The sequence below is a fragment of the Microtus pennsylvanicus genome, chromosome 2 (genome assembly GCF_037038515.1).
Source record: "Microtus pennsylvanicus isolate mMicPen1 chromosome 2, mMicPen1.hap1, whole genome shotgun sequence".
Lineage (NCBI taxonomy): Eukaryota > Metazoa > Chordata > Mammalia > Rodentia > Cricetidae > Microtus > Microtus pennsylvanicus.
In genome coordinates this window covers 151,522,788-151,539,789 of record NC_134580.1, presented here as the reverse complement: position 1 = coordinate 151,539,789, position 17,002 = coordinate 151,522,788, and the positions used below count along the sequence as shown (strand labels likewise).

Here is a 17,002-nt window from a genome sequence, read left to right as displayed (position 1 = left end):
TGGGACATGTAAGCTGAAGTATACCCTTCCCTCCCCAAGTTACTTTCGGTCATGGTGTTTACCACTGCAACAGAACCTCAACTAAGACACTCTCTGACTTTTCTGCTCCCTCTCTTAAAGACCTCTGAGGTTGCACTGGGCTGACCCAGAGACTCTCAACCCTGTCACACCTACAGAGACCCTGCTGCCAGCTGGGACAGTCACAGGTTCTAGAAACAGGCACTGGGTCCTGGGGCATGGCTAGGCCTGTGCTTCTGCTTCCTTAGAGCCAGGTATTGCTGGTGAAGTCAGCTGTACACGTGGGAATGGGCTGGTCCCTCGCTTGCCCTATCTCTGCCCAGTTTGTACTGTGTTGCTGGACACTGTACAGGTGCACTTACAGGGCCTGTGGCTACAGGGTCCCTGGACTGAACCCCTCTCTTGAAAGGTCTCATGGGGTGTTTAGGCCAGAAATAGTGAGCTTCCCCCAGTCCTAGTCTTGGCTCCTGGGGACCCTTAAACCCCAGGTGCCACCACACTCCCAAAGCTGGTATTGCACTGTGACAAGGTCTTTCTCTAGTATAACCAGTGACTGCCAATGCCAGGAGCCCCTCCTGGAAGCACCAGACAGAGGTCAGGCCAGTTTGCTATAACAAACTGCTCCATAAAATTGTGGAGGGAATGGTCTCTCTGTGTTTATTGGCTCATGTTCCTGCGGGACATGGAACCAAGTGGTATGTGATGCCCTAAAACATCAGTCTTTCTAGAAAGACTATGGCCAATAAAATCCACAGGCAGGTAAGATAAAACACACCTGTAATGTGGAAACCAATAGGAAATTTGTTCTGACAGTTTCAATTAGGGTTCTGGGCATACCCACAAAGGTGACACGTTCCCCCCGCCCCCCAATGACTCTTGGCTCAAAAGTGAGACCCAAGTACACCCTGGAGAGGTGGGTCCTAGAATCCAGCCAGAGAGGAGGGTCTTACCGCATCCTCCTGCTCTCTGAGCACTGTACCACAAGGTGTGTGCACGGCCTCACATGAAGGAGACTCATTCAGAAGAAAAGGCCAGCGAGGACTCGGAAGCCAGAATCTAAACTTTACTGTTTCTCCTTTCCAGTGGAAAATGGTGGGTGAGAGGTGGAGGCAGGAGGATCACAAGTTTGAGGCCAGCCTGAGCTAGGAGAGACCCTGTGGAGGTTGTCTCCAAAGTCACTCACCTTCACCACGGTGACCATGCCCTCATTGGTGACAGGGTCTGTGCGGACATTGAAGTGCCCCGAGGGGTCCCCACTGATGATTCGGTAGACTGCATTCCAGTTGGGTGAGTGAGGCTGATCTCGGTCCAGTACTGTGAGATTGGCTACTACTGTTTCCACACGGTTCTCGGGGACCTCTCCTGCAAACTGTGAAGTGTAAGAAAGAACATTAGGGCCTCACATAGAGCCTGGGGACCTGGCTCCCTGGACCCAGCCAGTGCTGGGGAGCAGCAGGGTCACTGCTCTGAAGTAGGTGTCCTAAGTAGTGGGTTAGCTGGTATTGACTGATGACAGAGTGCCCTGGCCAGAGGCTCCCATCTGCTCCCGTCTCCCCAGAACAAGCCTCACCTATGCAAGCTCTGGCACAGGCTCCCCTCCTACACCCCAGCTTTTCTCACATGCGTGAAAAATGCATGGCAAGGACGGAAGCACGCTGGAGAGTGGAGAAGCGGGAGTCTACGTGCAGCTGCAAGAGGTTTCTGAGAGAAGCATGTCCTGGCTGCTGCCACCATCAGGTCACTGCTCCAGGTGGCTGGGGGTCAGCTCCTGTGGCCAGTGACTAAACACGAAAGTGATCACCTCTCTACTGCTGAGGTACAGTGAGGTTGCAGTGTGCACCACTCGGAGTGGGGGAAGGGTGCGTCTGCCTTAGAAATCCTTGTCCCCTGCCAGCCGTGGCCACTGCTGCGGCTGGCTTCTAGGTTCTGCTCTCAGCAGCTCCGAGGTCACATTCTCTGCTGTCTTGAGATTCACCTTAGGAAGATGCACAACTGTCTCGTCAATTCAGGGTCCGATGGGAACCCACCGAGCCCATCCTAAAGGATGTCCCTACAGTGTCCTCAGGGCTGCTCTGTGAGCTGCCCTGGAGCAGCGAGGCCCCAGACTGCAGAGGGTCCCCTAGGAAGTGCTAGGGGTACAGGTGAGCTGGCACAGGCCACTTCCAGAGGGCCCTACTTTCAAACCTTCCTCTTCGCCATTTAGCACAGAGGGGCACAAAGCAATCCCAAAGAAGACAGAAGACCCGAGTCATGGGCACATGTGTCCAGGTTCTGACTTCTCACTGGGCTCCCCGGCTCCTCTGTGTGGCTGGGCGAGGCTGGTGGCCTCCACAGTGAGAACCCCCACTCCTGTCACATTCTGAGTCAGCAATAGGGTTGCCGCAGCGTCTGAGTGTCCACGCACCAGGATATGGGGAGCTTTCCTCTGAGGGAGATCACAGTGGCTTGCGGGGGCAGTGTTGCAGGCTGAGTCATGGCCCCTAAATTTTTTTTATTTAAAATAATATTTTAAAGTCCAAGTTTCCCAAAGTAGACAGATTGGTATCATTCAACATTGTTTTTTTTTTCTTATTGATTTTATTGAGCTCTACATTTTTCTCTGCTCCTCTCCTCTCCTCTCCCCTCCCCTTCTACCCTCTCCCATGGTCCCCATGCTCCCAATTTACTCAGGAAATCTTGTCCTTTTCTACTTTCCATGTAGATTAGATCCATGTAAGTCTCTCTTAGGGGGTCATCATTGTTGTCTAGGTTCTCTGGTATTGTGATTTGTAGGCTGGTTTTCTTTGCTTTATGTTTAAAAACCACTTATCAGTGAGTACATGTGATAATTGTCTTTCTGGGTCTGGGTTACCTCACTCAAAATGATGTTTTCTAGCTCCATCCATTTGCCTGCAAATTTTAAGATGTCGTTATTTTTTTCTGCTGTGTAGTACTCCATTGCATAAATGTACCACATTTTCCTTATCCATTCTTCTATTGAGGGGCATTTAGGTTGCTTCCAGGTTCTGGCTATGACAAACAATGCTGCTATGAACATAGTTGAGCACATGTCCTTGTGGCACAATCGAGCATCCTTTGGATACATACCCAAAAGTGGTATTACTGGGTCTTGAGGAAGGTTGTTTCCTAATTTTCTGAGAAATTGCCACACTGACATCCAAAGGGGCTGTACCAGCTTGCATTCCCACCAGCAATGCAGAAGTGTTCCCTTTTCCCCACAACCTCTCCAGCATAAGTTGTCATCAGTATTTTTGATCTTGGCCATTCTTTCAGGTGTAAGATGGAATCTCAGAGTTGTTTTGATTTGCATTTCTCTGATGACTAAGGATGTTGAACATTTCCTTAAGTGTCTTTCAGCCATTTTAGATTCCCCTGTTGTGAGTTCTCTGTTTAGATCTGTACTCCATTTTTATTAGATTATTTGTTCTTTTGATGTCAAATTTCTTGAGTTCTTTGTATATTTTGGAGATCAGACCTCTGTCTGATGTGGGATTAGTGAAGATCTTGTCCCATTCTGTAGGCTGTCGTTTTGTCTTGTTGACCGTGTTCTTTGCTTTATAGAAGCTTTTCAGTTTCAGGAGGTCCCATTTATTAATTGTTTCTCTCAGTGTCTGTTCTGCTGGAGTTATATTTGGGAAGTGGTCTCCTGTGCCTATGTGCTCAAGGGTACTTCCCACTTTCTCTTCTATGAGGTTCAGTGTGGCTGGCTTTATGTTGAGGTCTTTGATCCATTTTGCATGTCCCATAAATTTATATGTTGATGTCCTTAGCCCCAGTGCCCCAACCTATACCTGTCTGAGGAGGTGTCAGCCTGAGGCTTGGAGCTTTCCTAACCTAGCCTTGTGAAGATCAGTCCCTAGTGGCACATGCGTTAGGGTGTATCAGTTACATGTATACCCCAGGTTATTGGGGGAGGTGCCTCTAGAAGAACCTTTGGCACCTACAGGCACAGATTCTTGGCTCTTGTGCTCAGTGGACTCCTGCCTCTGGGGAAGTCATCTCTGGGCAGGTGAGTGAGCCTTCTGCCTTTGACCACTGCTCCTACTCTGATTTGGATAAGAATCTTTTGAGGTCCCAGGTGTTGAAGACTTGGTCCCTAGTCTGGGGCAGTGTTGGGGGCAGGGCAGAGACCATAGCAGGTAGGTATGGGTTGTGGGAGGGAGTCAGGTCACAGGATTGTGCTCTTGACGGGCTGTGGAGACCCTGACCCCTTTCGGTCTATCTTTGTTTCCTGGTGACCAATTGAGCAGTTTCTTCTGCTTCATGCTCCCCACCTCCCATACTTTGTGTCCCCAACACAGGTCCACAGTACCTCAGAAAACACGAGCTGAAATAGATTTTTCCTTGTTGTACACCAATGACCTCATTGTCATGGTGACAGAGAGCCAGCACCATGTGCACAGAACAGCCTGGCCAAGGGCTCTTCAGATGGACACTGCCCTACTGGGCGCTGTTTCTTGTCCTGCTGGGAGGTGACCTATGGGAATACCATGACGTGACTGCCTCCTTTCCGTCATTTAACGTAGCGTCATTCACACCTGTGAGGGGACCGACCACCTTGCACAGGCAAACAGCAAACGCCCCTGTAGTCAGGCTTCATAGGCCGGGCCTGCGTGGCTCTGCCTTCCTCCTTTACCAGTGGAGGTTCAGTGTAGAGAGCTTTGGTGACTGCGCCTGCCTTTTACTGCTAACGGCTGGGCTGGGCTAGGACTGCTCTCACCTGCAGGCAGAGCCTGTGCTTACTGTTAGGTACAAGGTTCCTAGGACCAGTGACGGCCCATCCTCACCACCCATCACACATGGATGTCAAATGTGGAAAGCATCCTGGGCTCAGAGATGTCTGGACCTCAGCCAAGGTCACACAGTGAGAAGAGTGGCCGTGTGTGGGTGGGAAGACCACGGTTGCTGGGTCTCAGGGTCCCTCTGAGCCCACTGGGGTCTGTGCATGGGGTAGGCTGCAGGCCCCTGGGGCATTGTCTGGAGGTTGTTTTCCACCCCGGCTGGTCCTGCATCACTCTGGAGGGGAGTGCTGATGGCAGGGTGGCCCTGAACGAGCTATGGGCTTTGCCCTCCAGGGGGCACTGCAGTTGCACAGGAGCAAGAAGAAAAATAACTTTTAATTAACACTTAAGAATAGGAATTGGAGCTGGCAAGTCCCTGCATCTTTTTCAGCTCTGCCTGATTGTTCTTGATTAAGCTTCACAAAAATAGCCCATGTGTGGTGTGTGGCCAACCTGCCTGTACACTCCCACTGTGTCCCGGGGCACCTGCCTGCCACTCAGGATGGGGCCTGGTGAGGGCCGCTGGAGCCCAAGTATGTATGTCTGTGGAGGGCACACTGAAGATGAGCTGTGGGGCTTGCGTGGGAAAGTGTTCTGTATTCACGGGACTTCAGACTGCCCTCCCTGCTGGCCCTCCATGTCCCAGGGAAGTGGGAGTCTCCACCTTCCTTCATCGGTTTCATGGAGGCAGGACCAACCCCTGAAATAAGCTTTGTGCCATTGTGCTCCGGCTGTGACCCTCCGGCTGTGACCCTCCGGCTACCTGTGCTAACTGGGGTCATAATGGTTTCTTCTGTGTCCCAGCATAAAGAGAGGCACTGCTCTCCCAGAGCTTCTGTCCTCTCACAGACGGCATGGGGTGTTTGTAGCGTGGCTGATGCACCTGAGAGAAGATGAAGTTCAGGTAGATTGGAGGTGGTGGTCCAGACCAGACAGAGCTCGGATGCTGGGTGAAACCGGTCCATCCTCAGAGTGCCTCCTGCTGAGGTCAGGTGGGGGAACACCCCAGGAGCTATCGTGGGAGGGCACTGGGAGCCGAGTGCCTCCTGCTGAGGTCAGGTGGGGGAACACCCCAGGAGCTATCGTGGGAGGGCACTGGGAGCCAGTGACTGTTAGTGCTTTTTCACTGTGGCCATGGTCACCCTCGAGCTGTGCTGTAGAGCCCGGGCAGCAGCACAGCAAGAGCTGAGGCTTCATCTGGAGTCAGAGCTGCCAGCCTAGGTCGTGCTGAGTCTGACCCCGTATGATCATCCACTTCCCACAGGAGGAGGGCTTGCTGGCTCTATCTCTGAGGCAGGGTATGTGGGCTCTCCCGTCCTTTCCAACCTGCATAACTTCTAGGAGCTCTGGGAATGAGCAAAGTGGGCATGGACCATGTGTCCAGATGTGGAGAACTGGGCTTGTGCAGGACTGGGAGGCAGGCTGGGTCCCTGAGTGTCATACACTGCCCTTTGATGCTCCGGCCAATGTCCTCAGTCTTTGATGAAACCCTCCTCCCGCAGGCATGCTCCTCAAAACTCCTCCGGCCACTGTGGTGTTCCGTGTAGCGACCGCCTCGACCAGCAAGGATGATGCGACACCGGAGCTCTTCTTGCAAGCAGTTTTATTCAGGACTTTTTTACAATTGTATCTCTCTCTCTTTTCTCCCCAGGCAAGCCTCTCCCAGCCCTTAAATAGGCCTGAGCTACCAACCCTAGATTGCCACGTGGGCACCGTCCATTGATCCACGCATACGCAATCGCTTGCGATCATTGGGTGATGATTGCAAGAGTCTGGTCTTAGCCAAATAAGGAATTGTTTATCAGAGAGCGCTCACTTTCGGGATCGTGGAGGGCGGAAGCCAGCGCCATCTTTTAGGCGTGGCTCCATGCAGCTCTCTACAGTTCCGTCTCCTCTGCTGGGGATGAACCCAAAGCTGAACTCCTGTGACTTCCCTCTGGCCTGCTTCTTATGGTGACCATATTGTTCCAGGGCTGCTTTCTGAAGGTAAGCGGGGGCGCCGATGTCAGGAGAGCCGTGTCCTTCCTGCACCCCAGTATCTGTACTCCAGCAGTCCGGAATGGGCATAGGGGTGTAGCCCTGACTTAGAGTCTGAGCGCCCTGTGATTATCCTGGGATCCCACAGCACTGATGCCTGACTTAGGAGCGTTGTCCTGATTTTTTCCCCCTAACTTAACACAAGCTAGAGTTATTTGGAAAGAAGAACCTCATTTGAGGGAACACTTCCATCATATTACCTGTAGGCAAGTCTGTAGGTCATTTTCTTGATTAATGGCTGATATTGGAGGGTCCAATCTATTCTGGGGACCCCCCCTTGACTGGTGGTCTTGGGTGCTCCAAGAAAGCAAACTGAGCAAGCCATGAGGAGCAAGCCAGTAAACAGCATTCCCCCATTGTCTTTGCTTCAGTTCCTGCCTCCAGGCCCAAGCAGAAACTGTGAATCTGCAGTGGTGATCAGAATGTGTGAGCTAAATTAACCCTTTCCTCCCCATGTTGTGTTTGGTCATGGTGTTTTATCAGGAGGCAAGCGGGGTTGTGTTTGTGGACAGTTGTACTGGCTCTGCCCCTGACAAGGCTACCCTGGGTGTGTTCCCTGCCCTTCTGCAGTGGCTGCAGCAAAGCATGGTCTAGACCAGGAGTGGCGCCAGTGTGGGCCCGGCACCAACTGTCTCTCCCAGCTGCCAGCTGGGAGTTCCTGCACTGTCACCGAAGGCAGTTGCCAAGCTGAGCGCTGACCACCATGCCCACCCTCTAGAAGCCTGTCTAGGGCAGGAGGCTGGTTGTGCCACAGATGTCACTTTGTAGGGTCAGTGGTTCTCCCTGCAGCCTGGCCAAACCCTCTACTACTCCCTTCTCCTGCCCTGTTGGTTGTGGTGAGGGATAGGACTCACGCTGTCTGCAGGGGTCCTGAGCAGCACCTGTTGGTGCCATCTACTGTTTGGCCACTAGATGGTGCTATGATCCAAGAGACTAGGACTCGGGGTTGGGGCCGGGTGGTGGTCATGCTCCTGTCGGGGGAACCAGCCTTCTAGGCGCCTTCACCTTAGGCAAATGGGTTTCCTCTCTCTCATCTCCACGTGGCAGCTACTTTCAGGATTCAGTCCCAGCTGCTTCCTGTGGGCCTTGGGCCTGAGCCCCACGTCCTGGCCCACCACTGGGTCTCTCTTATTCACTGTTTGGGGCCTGATGAGAGTGTTCACCCGTGTGCCTGGTAAAGTCCTTGTTACTATTAAGGACACATGGCCCTCTTCAGTCTGAGAGTGACCTTCTGACCTTTCCCTCTGCACATCCCGGCCAGACACCTGCAGCCTGCTATTTCTTCAGGGTTGGGCTGAACTGTGTGTTCACGGAGGGGCGGGTACCACTTGGGTCACAGAACTGTTCACCCATTCGTGGACTCGGGTGCCATGGAGGTGGATGCTAGGGGAGATCGGGGTCATGTGATTTACAGTTTCGTCTCCAGAATCTTCTCTCCCAGGGCGGGGCAGGGTCTGTTCCTCAGACCCATGGCTGGAGGCTCACAGTGGATTTTCTATTCCATGGCTGGGTGGATACTTGTATGTTCAGCAAAGGTCCTTGACTTCTGAGGTCCCCAGTATCCAGGGTCTAGCCCAGTCTTTACCAATTTCCTTGTCTGGGGGTGGGAACCACACGGGGCCAGCCACTGCCTTCTGAGGACCAAGGTAGGAAGGAAATCTTTGCGTCAAAGACACACATGCCCATAGCCAGGGCCCAGCTGGGCATCTGGCAAGCAAGTACACACTGCACAGTCACATGGCCTCCCTAAACATGTGACAGCCTGGAAGGCCACCTTCTCCAGAGCTTTATCTCAGCAAGGTATCAGCCAGCCACTTAATCCTGGGGCTTACCAGGCCCTTAGGGCCATCTCTCCACTGGACAGGCTAGGCCATTCTTTCCCGGCAGAGATGGCTGGCCCAGTGTCCCTCTCGGTCAGTCATCTGTGCAGCAGTATTTGCTACCCATGGTCCATCCAGCTCTTCTCCCACCACCGAGAGGGAGGTGGCAGTTTGGAGCTGTCTCTCTGCGAGGATGTACGGTACTCACTGTGCTCGTGGTGAATTCCGGAGGGTTGTCATTTACGTCTGTCACTGTGATGATGGCAGTAGCTGTGTTCGAGAGACCGTAGTTAAGGTTTCCTTCCATGTCAGTGGCCTGGACGATGACCGTGTACTGCTGGACTTTCTGGAGGGGAAAGACAATGGGTCACTTTGGGTTCGGTAGATGGGGAATGGAGGCTTCCTCAGTGGGGTCACCCTTAGCATGGTCTGCCTGGGACTTCCTGGGGCTGTGGAACCTGCTGTTGCCTTGTGGTAGGCGGTTGTGGCAGAAGGAGGGCAACCGTATTTGTATCTCAGTGGGCACAGTCAGTTTTGTGTTGAGGCAGAGGTCAGGGTTCAGAGGAACCTGCACCGTCTTCAGAGTGGACAGTCTGCAGATGAAAGGCCAGGCTAAGGGATGTCGCTGTGGGAGCAGAGCTAAACGGAAGGATAGGACTGGACGGGGAAGGAATGCCAAGTTAGCACGTTGTAGGACACAGCAGTGGGGGTCTCCAGTTCCACATGGAGGAGAGGGGAGCAGCTGGATGCAGGTGTGCTCTCTGAAAGGCAAGCAAAGGACGATGGTGTGCCATGTCATGCTCTGAGGGAGTCACATGACCCTCCCCTGCTCACTGCCTGTACTGAGAGGCAGAGGCACTGACCACTCTGCTGACCAGAGGGTATCATGCTGTGGGAATGACAGCCTTTGACTAGTCCAGGGAGGGGGCAGCTCTGTGAGGACCCTGTCACCTCTCACTGGCACCACTGGGAACTCAAAATGGGTTCAATCTCCAGTTCTGCTCTCCTAAAAGGTTAGAAAAGGGCAGGCCCCACCTTGTGACACAGAGAAGTGTGTGTGAGTTCCATACATTGGCTCCAGAAAAGTTATAGGCAGCATACAGGTCACAGAATTCCTCTCTTCATCCACCATCCCTCCATCTACCCATTCATCCTCCACCATCCCTCCATCTACCCATTAATCCTCCACCATCCCTCCATCTACCCATTCACACCATCCCTCCATCTACCCATTCATCCTCCACCATCCCTCATCTACCCATTCATCCCCCACCATCCCTCCATCTACCCATTCATCCTCCACCATCCCTCATCTACCCATTCATCCCCACCATCCCTCATCTACCCATTCATCCCCCACCATCCCTCATGTACCCATTCACCCCCCCATCCACCCATTCATCCCCCACCATCCCTCATGTACCCATTCACACCATCCCTCCATCAACCCATTCATCCTCCACCATCCCTCATCTACCCATTCATCCTCCACCATCCCTCATCTACCCATTCATCCTCCACCATCCCTCATCTACCCATTCACACCATCCCTCATCTACCCATTCATCCCCACCATCCCTCCATCTACCCATTCATCCTCCACCATCCCTCATCTACCCATTCACACCATCCCTCATCTACCCATTCACACCATCCCTCATCTACCCATTCATCCTCCACCATCCCTCATCTACCCATTTATCCTCCACCATCCCTCATCTACCCATTCATCCTCCACCATCCCTCATCTACCCATTCATCCTCCACCATCCCTCATCTACCCATTCATCCTCCACCATCCCTCATCTACCCATTCATCCCCCACCATCCCTCATCTACCCATTTATCCTCCACCATCCCTCATCTACCCATTCATCCTCCACCATCCCTCATCTACCCATTCATCCTCCACCATCCCTCATCTACCCATTCATCCCCCACCATCCCTCCATCTACCCATTCATCCTCCACCATCCCTCATCTACCCATTCATCCTCCACCATCCCTCATGTACCCATTCATCCTCCACCATCCCTCATCTACCCATTCACACCATCCCTCCATCTACCCATTCACCCCCCATCATCCCTCATGTACCCATTCATCCCCCACCATCCCTCCATCTACCCATTCATCCCCCACCATCCCTCCATCTACCCATTCACACCATCCCTCCATCTACCCATTCACCCCCCACCATCCCTCATCTACCCATTCATCCTCCACCATCCCTCATCTACCCATTCATCCTCCACCATCCCTCATCTACCCATTCATCCTCCACCATCCCTCATCTACCCATTCATCTTCCACCATCCCTCATCTACCCATTCATCTTCCACCATCCCTCATCTACCCATTCATCCTCCACCATCCCTCATCTACCCATTCATCCTCCACCATCCCTCATCTACCCATTCATCTTCCACCATCCCTCATCTACCCATTCATCTTCCACCATCCCTCCATCTACCCATTCATCCTCCACCATCCCTCATCTACCCATTCATCCTCCACCATCCCTCATGTACCCATTCATCCTCCACCATCCCTCATGTACCCATTCATCCTCCACCATCCCTCATCTACCCATTCACACCATCCCTCATCTACCCATTCATCCCCCACCATCCCTCATCTACCCATTCATCCCCCACCATCCCTCATCTACCCATTCATCCTCCACCATCCCTCATGTACCCATTCATCCTCCACCATCCCTCATCTACCCATTCACACCATCCCTCATCTACCCATTCATCCTCCACCATCCCTCATGTACCCATTCATCCTTCACCATCCCTCATCTACCCATTCATCCTCCACCATCCCTCCATCTACCCATTCATCCTCCACCATCCCTCATCTACCCATTCATCCTCCACCATCCCTCATCTACCCATTCATCCTCCACCATCCCTCATGTACCCATTCATCCTCCACCATCCCTCCATCTACCCATTCATCCTCCACCATCCCTCCATCTACCCATTCACCCCCCACCATCCCTCCATCTACCCATTCACACCATCCCTCCATCTACCCATTCATCCTCCACCATCCCTCATCTACCCATTCACCCCCTACCATCCCTCCATCTACCCATTCATCCTCCACCATCCCTCCATCTACCCATTCATCCTCCACCATCCCTCCATCTACCCATTCACCCCCTACCATCCCTCCATCTACCCATTCATCCTCCACCATCCCTCCATCTACCCATTCATCCTCCACCATCCCTCATCTACCCATTCATCCCCCACCATCCCTCATCTACCCATTCATCCTCCACCATCCCTCCATCTACCCATCCTATACCCATTCTTCCCTTCTCTCCATCTGTTCTTCCTTCCCTCCCCTCTTACTCCTTCCATCTATATCCCTTCCTGTTCCTCTCTTTGTCCCAGACACAGCCAACCTGTCAGCTGGAGAGGGATAGATCATGGGCCTAGCTGAGCACTGCTGCCGCATGTGGCATTGGATAAAGATAAACAGAAACATAGAAGCATATGCTTATTAACATGAACATGTGTTTGCATGTGTGTGCGTGCACATCAATGCCTGTGGACATGTAGGAATGTGGTTAACTGTATGCATGTGTATGTGTGTATTCATGTGTGTACACACCTGTAGGTCTCTGCATATGTGTGTAGTGTGCATGTGTGTGTACATCAGCCTGCCACTAGAGGGGGAGCTGAACTTGCTTGTGAACTGCAGGACCCTGGGAGGGAAGCTGGTCCTGCAAGATGGGAGAAATACTAGGACTCAGAAGAAGCAGGCCAGCCGGGCTCTAGGGTCTTCTGCCTGCCTCTGAGCCCAGGTGGGTCTCAGTTTGGTAACCTCTGCCCCTGTATTATCCCTCTATGGAACTAGAAGGAGGTGCTGGGTACAGTGGGCATGCTGTGGCCAATTGCTTTCCTGTGGCACCCGCTCCCCAGTTCCCACTGGGTACAGGGTACAGGGAACAGGGCAGGTGCCTCTGCAGTTGTGTCAGCAATGCAGCTGCAGTGAATTCATTAAGAAAGTGATTTAGCCGTTTTCAAGTTTGAGAGTAGGAAGACCACTAGAGAGCAGCCATCCCCAGGGCTTTCACTCACCTCCCTGCAGCCCGGCATGCTAACTCCGCAGAACATCCATCAATAATGCATCGGTCGGCCTGGCCTAGAAAGCGCCAAAGCGTCCCCAGCATACCCGCTGTTGTCCACCTAGCTGTGTTCTGTAGGTCTGATGAGCCCACATCTGGGAGCTCCCACCTTCCCATCAGCGCTGCCCCAGTGAGTGTTGAGACCGTCTTACCATAGGCTGTAAGCATTGCCCCTCCTCATTCTGGACTCTGAGTGGTCAGTATGGGGGTGGGATGAATTTAAACCCAGAGCCCAAACACAGAACCCCCAAATCCCTTCATTCTCCATTGAGGCCAAAGCCATCGCTGGCCACTCTGCTCTGGTCAGGGCTGTTCTGTGTCAGCCTCCTGTTCCTCCCCCCCCCTTGGGCTTCCCCTCTGGTCACTGCTGGAACCTTTGCCTCCTCAGACACTGTGAAGTGGGACAGCTGAGGCCGTCCTCTCACTGCTCAGCACCTAAACACTGCTTTGTGCTCAAGAGTTATATGAAGGGGCCACATGCAGGTGAGGCAGAGGGGCAAGCACTGTGGGAACAGTGAAAAGCTGGACCTTAGGTTGGCAGGCAACCTGGAAACCCCACTCCTGGATGTGGATCTAAAGGCTGAGAACAGGTTTTCACACAAATGGTGTACACCATTGTGCACACGGCCCCATCCACACAGACGGTGTACACCAGTGTGCCCACGGCCCCATCCACACAGACGGTGTACACCAGTGTGCACACGGCTCCATCTACACAGACGGTGTACACCAGTGTGCACACGGCTCCTTCCACACAGACGGTGTTCACCAGTGTGCACACGGCCCCATCCACACAGTGTACACTAGTGTGCCCACGGCCCCATCCACACAGACGGTGTACACCAGTGTGCACACGGCCCCATCCACACAGACGGTGTACGCCAGTGTGCACACGGCCCCATCCACACAGTGTATACCAGTGTGCCCACGGCCCCATCCACACAGACGGTGTACACCAGTGTGCACGCGGCTCCATCCACACAGACGGTGTACACCAGTGTGCACACGGCCCCATCCACACAGACGGTGTACGCCAGTGTGCACACGGCCCCATCCACACAGTGTATACCAGTGTGCCCACGGCCCCATCCACACAGACGGTGTACACCCGTGTGCACACGGCCCCATCCACACAGTGTACACCAGTGTGCACACGGCCCCATCCACACAGATGGTGTACACCAGTGTGCACACGGCCCCATCCACACAGACGGTGTTCACCAGTGTGCCCACGGCCCCATCCACACAGACGGTGTACACCAGTGTGCCCACGGCCCCATCCACACAGACGGTGTACACCAGTGTGCACACGGCTCCATCCACACAGACGGTGTACACCAGTGTGCACACGGCCCCATCCACACAGACGGTGTACACCAGTGTGCACACGGCTCCATCCACACAGACGGTGTACACTAGTGTGCCCACGGCCCCATCCACACAGACGGTGTACACCCGTGTGCACACGGCCCCATCCACACAGACGGTGTACACCCGTGTGCACACGGCTCCATCCACACAGACGGTGTTCACCAGTGTGCACACGGCTCCATCCACAGAGACGGTGTACACCAGTGTGCACACGGCCCCATCCACACAGACGGTGTACACCAGTGTGCACACGGCCCCATCCACACAGACGGTGTACACCAGTGTGCACACGGCCCCATCCACACAGACGGTGTACACCAGTGTGCACACGGCCCCATCCACACAGACGGTGTACACCAGTGTGCACGCGGCTCCATCCACACAGTGTACACCAGTGTGCACGCGGCTCCATCTACACAGACAGTGTACACCAGTGTGCACACGGCTCCATCCACACAGTGTACACCAGTGTGCACGCGGCTCCATCCACACAGTGTACACCAGTGTGCACGCGGCTCCATCCACACAGTGTACACCAGTGTGCACGCGGCTCCATCCACACAGTGTACACCAGTGTGCACGCGGCTCCATCCACACAGTGTACACCAGTGTGCACGCGGCTCCATCCACACAGTGTACACCAGTGTGCACGCGGCTCCATCCACACAGTGTACACCAGTGTGCACGCGGCTCCATCCACACAGTGTACACCAGTGTGCACGCGGCTCCATCCACACAGTGTACACCAGTGTGCACGCGGCTCCATCCACACAGTGTACACCAGTGTGCACGCGGCCCCATCCACACAGACGGTGTACACCAGTGTGCACACGGCCCCATCCACACAGACGGTGTACACCAGTGTGCATACAGCACCAACCACAAAAGTCAACCAGCTCACAACAGGTACTTGAAACATGGTGTGTCCACATGATGGAATGTTACTCAGCCATAAAAGGGTAAAGCGTTTTGACACCTGCTACGCCCAGATGAACCCCAAAGCCATTATGCCAGGTGAAAACAGGCAGGGCCACAGCCATAAGGAGGGGTTCACACCAGGCAAGTCCACAGACGGCAGGGGCTGCCTGCTGGGGCAGGAGAAAAGGATAAGTGCGGGTGATACCAGCACCATAGGGCCTCTTTTAGGGGTGATGTGAGGGCCCTGGAACTAGGCAGAAGTGATGGGTGTGTAGCCCTGTGTGAGCCGAGCACACCAAGAGGGTGAATTCCCCAGCATGTAAATTACCGCTCAAGGTATTGGCACTAGACTGCATGTGTGTCCCCGAGACAGTGGGGTGCACACAGCCCTCCTCCCCTTTGCTGCTGCCTATGGGGGTGGAGAAGCCAAAGCAGGCAGAACCTGTGGAAGGCTACACTACTCGGCTCTCATCAGCCACCCTGTCTCTTAAGGAACTGGAGGGGACTCTGTCCACTGTCCTCCATGATTGCTGGGGGGGATGCTGTTAGAGGTTCCAGGCTTCCATAGAGCCTCAGAGTGACCCTTCCAGCAGGCTAGATTCTGTCATGGAGTGGTTCTACCCCTCCGCATCCCAGAGCCAGGAGAGGCAATTTCTGTGTGCAGGACTGCTGGGCTCACGGGTCTCCAGTGGCTCTGGGCCCCAAGACTGATGGTCTACAGTGTGGGGGAGTCTTTTGCCATGTCCTAGTTACTGAGGTTTCCTTGTCTGGGGTGGAGTGGGGAAACTGCGCACATCTCACAGGGTGTCCTGGTCGACCCTTGGTGATGACTCAGTACTAAGAAGTTGTCTAAGTGCAGAGCCAAGGTCACTAGCAGAGCTCCCAGTAATGGTGGCCCCAGCTCCCCCACCTCAGCATCTCAGTATGGCCCGTGTCCTGGTCTGACCTCTGCTGTAGTCCCTGAAATCTGGGCTTCCCTAGCCCCTCACTCTAGGATGTGAGTAGAGATGGCTCAGTGGTTAAGAACATGTACGGCTCCTTGCAGGGAACCTGAGTTTCATTCCTAGACCCCACATCAGGTGTCTCACTCCAGCTCCAGGGGCCTGAACTCCTCTGACCTCTACAGGTGTCCCTGCACGCACTTGTGCTTACACACACATACATACACACACACACACACACACACACACACACAATGTAATTGCTACTACTACTATTAACTTTTTAAAACAACCCTCTCCCTGTGCTGCCCGAAGCTTCTAGCTGCTCAGTCAAGGATGTGTTTTTTGTTTCTTACCCAGACTCCAGCATTGCCTGCTGCAGCCCTCCCTGGGTGGTGATTCTCTACTCTTCCCCCAGGGGGTGCTGAGCCACTCAGGAGCTCCGACCTGCCAAGGGGGCTCTTTCCTTCCAGCCAGCAGCTCTTTCTGCTGCATCAAAAGCAGAGAAAAATGCAACTCTTCTCAGTGGGGTGTGCACAGCACCCCCCAACTGCTGCCAGGGGGGAGCCAACAAGCTAGTGGGCCTCAGGCTGAAACAGGGTGGAGTCAGCACAGCCTAGCAGGCCTCAGGCTGGGTCAGGATAGATGGAGTCAGATGCTCTGCTCTCACCGGCCACTCTGTCCCTCTTCCTCTCTACCTCTCTTCTCCACTGGGAAGCACCCACAGCAATTGCAGTCTTCTGGACTCTGCAAGCAATGAGGCGGGGTGGCAGGAGTGTCCCTGCTTCAAGCCCAGAGGGCTGAGGAATCCGGGTGCCTTCACAGCCATTTCTGGCAACCCCCTCCAGCTCTCAGGCGCCTCCTCCAGGCTGCTGACTGAAATTGCAGGCTGAACACCACACTCCTTCACTTTCCCCTTCTTCCTCCTCCTTGTGGATTACCCAGCCTTGGGGTCCTGTCTTTCCCAGG

At 53.9% G+C, this 17,002-nt stretch overlaps 1 protein-coding gene across 2 annotated transcripts in view; it reads right to left on the bottom strand.

Annotated features, from left to right (window-relative positions):
- Positions 1 to 17,002, bottom strand: part of Cdh4 (cadherin 4) — a 490,043-nt gene that overhangs the window by 14,658 nt on the left and 458,383 nt on the right. For both annotated transcript variants that reach the window (XM_075963292.1, XM_075963293.1), the window contains exons 8-9: positions 8,865 to 9,002; positions 1,202 to 1,387 (exon numbers count right to left, since the gene is read on the bottom strand). In XM_075963292.1, coding sequence (XP_075819407.1) covers positions 1,202 to 1,387; positions 8,865 to 9,002 — 324 coding nt within the window. The remainder of the gene's footprint in view (positions 1 to 1,201; positions 1,388 to 8,864; positions 9,003 to 17,002) is intronic.